The sequence below is a fragment of the Temnothorax nylanderi genome, unplaced genomic scaffold (genome assembly GCF_030848795.1).
Source record: "Temnothorax nylanderi isolate EJ_2023f unplaced genomic scaffold, tnyl_v1.0 TNYL_tig0224_pilon, whole genome shotgun sequence".
Classification (NCBI taxonomy): Eukaryota; Metazoa; Arthropoda; class Insecta; order Hymenoptera; family Formicidae; genus Temnothorax; species Temnothorax nylanderi.
Genome location: NW_027249286.1, coordinates 172,317 through 183,521, shown reverse-complemented (window position 1 = coordinate 183,521; position 11,205 = coordinate 172,317). Strand labels below are relative to the sequence as shown.

At 34.4% G+C, this 11,205-nt stretch overlaps 1 protein-coding gene across 1 annotated transcript; it reads left to right on the top strand.

Moving 5' to 3' along the window:
- The first annotated feature begins 2,482 nt into the window (after positions 1 to 2,482).
- Csul (protein arginine N-methyltransferase 5) lies at positions 2,483 to 10,819 on the top strand. The gene is made up of 12 exons (XM_071717745.1): positions 2,483 to 2,570; positions 4,945 to 5,064; positions 5,166 to 5,284; positions 5,384 to 5,610; positions 5,851 to 6,030; positions 7,394 to 7,603; positions 7,701 to 7,909; positions 7,978 to 8,100; positions 8,411 to 8,586; positions 8,673 to 8,876; positions 8,947 to 9,128; positions 9,215 to 10,819. Exons 2-12 carry the CDS (start codon positions 4,976 to 4,978, stop codon positions 9,365 to 9,367), a joined length of 1,872 nt encoding a protein of 623 aa, XP_071573846.1. The 5' UTR covers positions 2,483 to 2,570; positions 4,945 to 4,975; the 3' UTR covers positions 9,368 to 10,819.
- The last annotated feature ends 386 nt before the right edge of the window (positions 10,820 to 11,205 follow it).

Below are 11,205 nucleotides of genomic sequence, written 5' to 3'. Positions count from 1 at the left end.
TCGTGACCACCAAACGATCCCGCGTCGAATGAGCCGTATGAAAGTCAATTTGATTGATAAATAATGTTTATCCATCAAATTACCGAGCTAACGTCACGGAGTCGTACGACCAATGGCGTGAGAGTACGGTTATTTCTATTTTTTAGGAAAACGATTAACCACCAAACGTTTTAAGAATGATATTCGTGACCACCAAACGATTCCGCGTTGAATAAGCCGTATGAAAGTCAATTTGATTGATAAATAATGTTTATCCATCAAATTACCGAGCTAACGTCACGGGGTCATTCGACCAATGGCGTGAGAGTACGGTTATTTCTATTTTTTAGGAAAACGATTGACCACCAAACGTTTTAACAATGATATTCGTGACCACCAAACGATTCCGCGTCGAATGAGCCGTATGAAAGTCAATTTGATTGATAAATAATGTTTATCCATCAAATTACCGAGCTAACGTCACGGAGTCGTACGACCAATGGCGTGAGAGTACGGTTATTTCTATTTTTTAGGAAAACGATTGACCACCAAACGTTTTAACAATGATATTCGTGACCACCAAACGATTCCGCGTTGAATGAGCCGTATGAAAGTCAATTTGATTGATAAATAATGTTTATCCATCAAATTACCGAGCTAACGTCACGGGATCATTCGACCAATGGCGTGAGAGTACGGTTATTTCTATTTTTTAGGAAAACGATTGACCACCAAACGTTTTAACAATGATATTCGTGACCACCAAACGATTCCGCGTCGAATGAGCCGTATGAAAGTCAATTTGATTGATAAATAATGTTTATCCATCAAATTACCGAGCTAACGTCACGGAGTCGTACGACCAATAGCGTGAGAGTACGGTTTTTTTATTTCTTAGGAAAACGATTGACCACCAAACGTTTTAATAACGATATTCGTGACCACCAAACGATTCCGCGTCGAATGAGCCCTATCAAAGTCAATTTGGGTGACAAATACAACTTTCCTGATTAATGGCACAGAGGTGATATGTCCGGCATTATGCGCATACGGTTTTTTCTATTTTCTGGGAAAACGGTTGACCACCAAACGTTTTACTGGTGATATTCGTGACCACCAAACAATTCCGCGTCGAATGAGCTATAAAAAAGTTAAATTGGTTGAAAAAAAAAAATTGTCCGGCTAACTTCACACCGGAAATTTCATTTTGATTTTACAGGAAAACGGCTAACCACCAAACGATCGGACTAGACTATACCAAAGACCACCAAACGACCACCAATCGATACCAATTAATGAAAGTTCGATACGTTGAAGTTGTCCGGCCAACTTCATAGAGGTAAAATTTTGTTTTCAATTTTCCAAAAACTGGGCAACCAACAAATTCTCTAATTAATCTAACAAATTCCAACAAAATACCAACAATTATTTCGGACAAAAAAAGTTTATAAAGTCAATGTGGTAGGGCTAACTTCACATAGCTTAAATAAAGTTATAAAATAGATATCTAGGCCAGTAAAATTAGATCTGAAAATGGCAAAACGGATTGACAAGCCAATTTTTTTAGGGTGAGTAGAGGGTCATAGGAGATGCCCAAATTCACAAAGTTCAAACAAAATTTTCCTGTGCGTCGGCGGCCATCTTGAAAATAGGGGTGAATATTCAAAGTTTGAATATCTCGGCTCCTATTGGTCGAATTTTTTTCTTTTTTTTTAGTTTTGTAGGGGAAAATATTTGCTACAACTTTTGTTTGAAAAAAATTTTAATAGCTGTCAAGGAAAAAAGTTACAACCAAAAAAGTGCCGTCAATTAGGGGTTGAACATTTTTATTGACACTTATATCGCCCCCTGTTAGTTTGATCAAAAAAATGTTCAAATAAAACTTGTAGAGGACTCAATTCTCTACAATTTTCGTATATTTTTTTGCGGTGACTCAAAAAACACCAGAGATAGAGAGCGCCAAAGTTGAGTGTGTCTAGTAAATGCTCTTTTTCGTGGGGAAAATTCGCGGTTTTATTGTGAATTGTCGTACATTATAAAACAGTTAACATTTTACAAACAGCCAAAACTTAATCTAAAAACACAAATGTGTGAAAATATGACAAAACTGCAATATGAAGATAATTTTTTGTGATAAATATTATTTAAATAACATACCTTCGGCCCTTAAAATTGCTGCTCTAAATATGCGCAATGAAACGGAGACACGATGTGTTGATTTACGAAAAATATGACACTTGTAAAACGAATTCTACTGTCGCGCGTTTAAGAACACACGTCTAATCAATTAAGAATCAATTAACACTTATTTTGAGTATAACAGAATCGATATTTAGTTAAATTTTTAGATTAATTGCGACACCGAAAAGCGTATTGATGTTTACGAAAATATAACCTTTTAAATGCGGTTGGAAGAAAAATGGCGGAAGAGTATACTCACATTTATAGAGCCTTAATCCCCGCAGGCTTACGTTCCGTCTATCTCTTCCTAAGTCTATGACATAAACGTACTGTTGTGTAAAATATAACTCTATACACGTGCACATGTAATTTTATTTACTATAAATCGCTCCATTAGTATTGAATCGCCGGTACGTATAAAAGCACAAATGTTATTAAGTAAGGGCCAAAGCACATATATGACAGTCGTAGTCGTCGACGTAAGTAACGCATAAGCTTTGGCGTATCCTGATCTGTCAGGTCGGGGACTACGACCAACTACGACCGTCGTATATCGCTACGCCATGTTATGTGCTTTGGCCCTAAATGCCAGTTATTTCTGATGACTTATTGGCCGGTATTCATACAGATCTTATTTCAAGACCGTCTTAAGTAATATCTTAAGATGCTAATACGTCTCTGTGATTGGTTAATGACATCTTAAGATTGTACTTAAGATGGTCTTAAATATAAGAACCGACTATGAATATCGGCCATTGACTATTTGGTATTTATTTAGAATACGGGTTTGAACGCGAATATAGATGAAATTATGTTCAATCGACGCGTTTTTGTACGAAATAAAAGAATTTGGCAGATAAACGCGGCGGTCTGCCTCGCGAATCGAGATATTAATCGTTACAGTTGACTACTATTCAGGTTAGAAAATCTGACATATCGACGAAATGCAGCGATACGAGCATGCGCTTTAGACACTTGCGCTTTACTTCTTAAAATTAACAATAATCATTCGTTTATGATCCGTAAAATTCTTATCCCAGAACATTTTCCGTATAAACACGTATTTGCATTGCCAATGATGTCCTGAACCGCAAGACACGGATTATTGTTCAATTGCTGGACTGAGGCCGGTATTCATAGTCGGTTCTTATATTTAAGACCATCTTAAGTACAATCTTAAGATGTCATTAACCAATCACAGAGCCGTATTAGCATCTTAAGATATTACTTAAGACGGTTTTGAAATAAGATCTGATTATGAATACCGGCCTGAGTATGCCATTGTAAGGCTGCGGTCACATGGACTGATATTTTCCGCGTAACGCGTTTCGCGTAACCAATCAGAGACGTTCCGCGTTTTCTGTTACGCGGAATTGAATGTCCTTAGTTCACATGAGCCATTTTTTCCGCGTAACGCGTATCGCGTAACCAATCAGATCGTTCATTCTTTTAGAATGTTCCAACAGAAATGTCAAACGTCGTTAATTTATTGGTTACGCGATACGCGTTACGCGGAAAAAATGGCCCATGTGAACTAAGGACATTCAATTCCGCGTAACAGTAAACGCGGAATGTCTCTGATTGGTTACGCGATACGCGTTACGCGGAAAATATCAGCCCATTACTACGTTTACGCAAGCGTTACTTTTGTAGTAACTTACGATAATTCCTTCGCGTAAACGGGATTTTGTAGTAACTTGCGAAAATTTACTCCGCGTAAACGAGTGATATATCGTAAGTTACTACAGAAGTAACGCTCGCGTAAACGTAGTACATGTAACCGCACCCTAATACGCAACTTTTTAAAACAAGCGTAACAGAAAACGCGGAACGTCTCTGATTGGTTACGCGATACGCGTTTAAGCCGTGATCAGACTACGGATTGGGATTGAGATTGGATTGAAATTTGACCAATTAGAGCAAAGTTCACTAAACTTGAAGTTAGTTTTCTTTATTCTAATTGATTAAATTTCAATCCAATCTCAATCCCAATCCGTAGTCTGATTAAGCCGTGATCAGACTACGGATTGGGATTGAGTTTGGATTGAAATTTAATCAATCAGAATAAAGAAAACTAATTTCAAGTTTAGTGAACTTTGCTCTAATTGGTCAAATTTCAATCCAATCTCAATCTCAATCCGTAATCTGATCACGGCTTTACGCGGAAAATATCAGTCCATGGGACCCCGCACCCTAATGGCTCGTCTACAATAGCCGTAAAAGTATGCAGTAAGCTATTGACCAACCACAGCCGATTATTCTTGAATTGTAAAAATCCCATTAAGCCCCGGACACACACTTTTTCGTAACAGTAATGCTAGGTCTACAATGCGAGTCGCAAAGTCGTGAGTCACAAGAATTGACCAATCACAATCGAATTTGAGGAGAATAATCGACTGTGATTGGTCAATTCTTGCGACTCACGACTTTGCGACTCCCATTGTAGAACCAGCATAACAGTAAAGTTTCGACTAATCGCGTTGCTCGATTCGGGAACGTACGGCAAGTGTCCAAAGCGCATGCTCGTATCGCTGCATTTCGTCGATATATCAGATTTTCTAACCTGAATAGTCGTCAATTGTAACGATTAATATCTCGCTTCGCGAGGCAGACCGCCGCGATTATCTGCCAGATTCTTTCATTTTGTACAAAAACGCGTCGATTGAACATAATTTCATCTATATTCGCGTTCAGGCCCGTATTCTAAATAAATACCATTTAATTATGATGTACGAAAGGAATTGAAATCACATTTATCGTATAATTCGTCCGGAAATATTTCAGAAAAGTACCTAATTTATTTATATATATTACAATGACAAATCAGCGACCAGTTTCTTGCGGGTTGGATTTTTGCTGTGCGGTAAATCTAAGTGATTGTTTAATTTATGCAAATGACTCAAAGTAAGTTGTTACTAATTGTATATATTTAATTATTATGCTTTTGGTATGTATTTATTTTATGCAATCCACACACGCTATTTGTGCTTTTATTCATATTTCAGATATGATTTCGTTTGCGTCCCCTTGGTTCATCCTTTATTTAAAAGAGAATTTATCTCTGGACCTGCCAAAAATCGTCCAGGACCATTTACTAGGCCTGACTTAATTTTATCCAGTTCAGGTATAAATTAAGTATAAACATGTATATATTTGAATTGATTATACCAATACTTGAAATAAATAAGTTAGTTTAGGATAAAGCTATAATATTATTTTGTAGATTGGAATAATTTAATAATTGGGAAGTTTTCGCCACTTATCAATGTTGACTCAATTGATCCAGTCGTCAGAAAAAATAGTGAAGAAACCTTAAATCAGGAATTAAGCTTAGCTAGCCACTTTGGTTTGTCAGGAGTGACTTTTAAATTAAGATGTGGGATAGATAAAAATATGAATCTTGCCAGGATCATTTCTGATAAAGTAAACAAAGATAACTGTACCTTCCAGGTAACACATACAATACAATTATAATTTTTAGTATTAATTTTTATAAATTAAGAGATGCTTGACAAGCAGTAAAAAATATACTTAATACTTATACTGTTAAAAATGAATATTTTAGAATAGGAATGTCATTTTACATTTAAAAACAAAATATGTTTATCAATATAGAATTTCAATTTTTTATTTATAAACTGCAGGATGAGATATGGTTTTGAGATTATCAAAACATTCTGTTGATTATAGGTATGGATACAAGTTCCTATGGAGAATCCAATTAGGCAAACCTATTCTTACAGAACAGAGGATTGCCCAGTAGAAGAAAATCCATGGGAATGGTGGAATGTCTTTAGAGTAATATGTGATTACAATAAAAGATTAGGAATTGCGTTAATTGTCAGTCATGACCTGCCTGAAGAGGAAGAGGTAACTTATAGCTCCTGTAGACAGGACGCGGCAATGCGGGACAATGCGGCAAAACGGCAAAGCGGTGACCAATCACCGTTTTATATCAGTCAATTATACAATATCTATTACTTCCGGAAAAGCAAGACAATAATTTGTCACCGCTTTGCCGTGTCCTGTGTGCAGGAGCCATTAAAGATAAAGTTTATAATTTAACTCTAGAATACCACACTTCCTACGAGTCCCGATTTCATCACACTGCGTGTACGATACCCAGTGTACTTTCAATTATTAATAACTTTTCGAAAAGTCGATATTTTTAAACATGTTTCTAGGTTTTTTTTAATTTAAACAGCAGAATGTCAGAAACGCGCCTGTGTCATTATAATTGCGATTGACATTTAAAAACAAAAATTAATTTCGGAAAAAGCCCGAATAGAAATTTCCTGACTCACAAAAAGCGCTATTTGCTTCCAAAAATTATTTTTTTTTTAACGCTGTATTGTGTAAGAAGACTAGTCATTTGTTGAAGGTAAAGGATGTAACTTTTCAAAAAAAAAAAAAAATATATATATATATATATTGTTTTGACGTGACAAAAGTTGACTATGACACTAAAGCACTTACACCACACATAGGTATAGCACATCCAATATTGTTTTTAAGGCTCCTGGGCTTTCGCCGTGGTCATGTGAGATCATGACGTCAGAGGCGAGAAATGACACGCTGAGAAGTTTTGTGTTACATTTATTTTACGGATGTTTATTAACTGTCAAGGGAAAAGGATAGACCTCGGAGTATTTTTGAAGTGTGCTGAAATGATTTGAAGTGTTATTTTATGCAAATAGCTTTTTATTTGGAAATGGCACACAAGAATTCTTAACGTGTCATTTCTCGCCTCTGACACGCTACGTCACGAACTAACACGGTCGCGGCGAGTATTCAGGAGCAAAAAAAAAATACATTTTTGACGATTAACATTTTTTTAATTTTTTCCGATTTTTGTCTTGAAATCAACACTCGCGCGATGTGTTTTCGTGCATACTTCAATTGTGTAAAAAAAATTTAAGTTCTGTGCAGTCTACTCAAAGAGAACCCTATCTGCAATTGTCGGTAATTTGGCTTTAGGATCCCCTTAATGGCGTGTCATACATCTATTAAACGGTAGATGAGGCTGCGCAGCATGCGGAGTCATAGAGGGGGAACAAAAGTTTATTTACCTTACTTTACCACTTCGATTCCTTAACTTTCAGTAGAAACGGCGGGCATTTTAATAACAAATGTGAGTGTGTTACACTCACAATCAGTGTGATGTTCTAGGGTTAAAATTGTGCAATATGAATGTGATATGTATAAACTTACAATTTGAGTTTTAATTTATAAGATTGATAGATGGCTCGGAGAACCAGTGAGATGTTTGATTTTGCCGACAACGTTATTTCTAACAAATAAAAAAGGATATCCGGTACTAAGTAAAGCCCACCAAGTATTAGTAAAGAGATTTGCTGTGTTAGAAGTACAATTCATTTTAACAGGCGCATCACGTTACCAAAGTATTAGCTACTATCATAACTACCTTGATTACCTGTGGAAGGTAAAACTGAAGAGATTATACCAAAATTATCAAAAGATGAATACTTTCTTTATAACAACTTTGTTGAATGTAGGAAATAATGTCTTTATTTTTTCAGGGATGCCAAAGTGATGGAACAGTGGAAAGATTCGCTCGAGGATATGAGGATTATCTGCAATGTCCATTACAGCCTCTAATGGATAATCTGGAGTCACAAACTTATGAAATATTTGAAAAGGATCCCGTAAAGTATCGAGAATATCAGAGTGCTATATACGAAGCTATTAAAGCAATAATATCCAAGATGGAAGAGGAGGAAAAGACGATGTAAGTCGAATCATTATAAGGTAATATACGTAATTAATAATATACGTATAACAATTATAAATTTTTAGAGTTATTATGGTAGTTGGTGCTGGAAGAGGGCCGCTTGTAACCGCATCTCTGAATGCCGCAGAAATGGCCTATCGAGAAGTGAAAATATATGCAGTGGAGAAAAATCCTAATGCCGTGATAACGTGAGATTATTTTAAAATATAACAATTATATTGGATTGGATAAAAAATCTAATTTTTTTAATAGGATGATTTTTATTAAGTGTAATATAATTATATCAATGAGAAGAAAAATTGAGCCAAAAATAACAATAAGTAGTCGGGAGAAAAAAGATTAGCGATCTTTTATTTAATAAAATATTGATTTTATATAAAACTTGTTTTTGAATTTCTTTAGAAAAAAATTAACTGGAACATTTTTTATCCAAAATTATATTAGATTTTATATGATTATAAATTATATATTCATTAATTTCATCATCTATATTTACAGTTTACAGGCCCTTCAGAGAGATATGTGGAAAGAAAAAGTTACAGTGGTATCGTGTGATATGAGAGAATGGAATCCCCCAGAAAAAGCTGATATTATTGTGTCTGAATTACTCGGATCCTTTGGCGATAACGAATTATCTCCTGAATGTCTAGATAATGTCCTCAAGTTCTTAAGAGGTTCGCATTACATGCCAAACTACATAAATTATATGAACGGCATAAATTAATCTTTTTTTTTATACTTTCTTATTTGAAATTTTTAGATGACGGAATTAACATACCGCAATCATATACTTCATACATAGCTCCTATGCAATCCTCTAAACTGTACAATGAAGTAAGGCAACTTAGAGATAAAGATAAACATCCGTTGACTCACTTTGAAACTCCATATGTAGTACATCTTCAAAACAAATACGACATAGCAAATCCAAAACCACTTTTTACATTCAAACATCCGAATACAGGTTTGTATAAAGTATCCAATTATTTATATTTTAATTATTTTAATTTCCTTACACATTTGTATCTTTTTAGACGCTGTTACTGACAATTCGAGATATGAAACCAAAACTTTCCAAGTGGAACAGAATTGCGTATTACATGGATTTTCAGGATATTTTACAGCAGTTTTATATGGAAACATCACATTAAGCATAGAGCCTAGCACATATAGCCCAGATATGTTTAGTTGGTTCCCAATCTTTTTTCCACTTAAGGTATATACTAAAAATAATTTTTTCTTTTTAAGGTATACTTGTAAAATATAAATTTTGAGATAAGATAAAAATATTTATCGTTACAGGAACCAATACAATTGAAGGCAGAAGATGAAATAGTGGTTCATTTCTGGCGCAGATGTGGTTCTAAGAAAGTTTGGTACGAATGGTGTCTTAGCAAACCCATCCCAGTCGCAATCCATAATTCAACTGGACGTTCTTCCATTATCGGATTATAATGTAACGATTCCGTGTTTATTCCTTGTTTGTTTAAGATCTTTCTGATAATGTATACAATATCATAATTAGGTTATCAAGTATCAATTATTATAGATAGTATACTTAAATTTTCTAAAGAATAGATAGTATTTACTCCGAATATTTTTCGTATTTTTGCATTAATTTTATTTGACATTTGTAAGCTTGATGCATTAATGTAAACAAGATTAGAATTCAATTTGACATAGAACTTGATATAATGTAGAATATAAATTTTTTTATTTACATATGTGTATATATGTGAGTGACGCAACAAAAGTTTTTGAAACAAATGTTTATTCGTTTGTTTTACTTATGGTATTATATGTACATACGCCTGAGATCAAAAGACACGGTAGCGTCTCGCACCAAGTTTACGCGTATATAAGTATACTGGAGTGTGTATTGGCTCGGCTGATGCGAGGCGAGAGAGAGAGATAATATAGCATGATGTCTTTGGCCCGTATTCATAGTCGGATCTTATTTCAAGACTGTCTTAAGTAATGTCTTAAGATGCTAATACGGCTCTGTGATTGGTTCATAATATCTTAAGATCATACTTAAGACGGTCTTAAATATAAGATCCGACTATGAATACCGGCCTGTGTCATACAATTTGTATGACAGACAACTGCAGGATACGTACACTCGCGGACAGAAAGGTTGTCCGACTTATACACCCGTATTCATACTATGAATACGGCTCAAAGTCGGACAACCTTTCGGACAACCTTTCTGTCCGCGAGCATACATGCATCTTGTACAACAGAGAAAAACAGAGATCCCAAAACATTATCTATTTTCTGATAATTTTTCGTCCATGGGCGTAGTATGGCAGTGCACACTCCAGTATACTTATATCTCAGTGTATTGTAAAGTACTCGGATATATATTTTTTATCATCCGATATTTATTTAGCATCAGGTAATAGTCATTGACAGCGTAAAACGATAAAGAATAAAGAGAAGTATATTCGTGTGAAAGATAGATATATAAATATTTGCTTTATTGCAAACAGTTTTTTTATGTACTGTAACTGTAGATCTTAATGTGACGCTGATGTCTGAGGTCACTGATATTCAATAAGGTCATTGATATTGTAGAATTTTGATAACATGTATTACGAGATGTTCTCGAAGCATACTGTTATGCTGGGGCTACACTATGCGCGTTTTTGCGAATCGGATTCACGAATCGTGCATTTGTATGCCATTCGTGCTAAGCACACAAAACGCGCATAGTGTAGCCCTAGCCTTACTGTCTTCTTAAACTCACGTGATTTGAAAAACGTTGTCTAAATTCTACATATTGTAAGATTGATATTGAATCAAATGTTGTCCATATAACAATAATCCTGAATATATATATATATATATATATATATATATATATATATATGTACACTTTACAATAAATTTCTACTTATTGACAAATGACTTCAAATTTTTTATATAAATTCCTCTGATTTATTTAATAAAAGAAATTATTATAATTCTATACTAATTCTATACTATAATTCTACACACATAATATCAAATTATGTGTGTAAGCTAAGCTATCTTACTTTATTACACAGTTAAAACATAAGACAGAAGATGCATGTAATATCCACAGATATAATAATATTGTTAACAATTCATGAAATCAACATGGAGGACAACAAACGAAAAAAATATTACCGCTTATAACTTAAAACTTAAAATATGGAAAGTCTATCTGTTCTCATTTAATTCTAGTGTATAAAACCAGAGAATACTTTTTCTAATAAATTACAAACAACTAATGAAATAAGTAATTTAAAGAGAATTATATATCAATT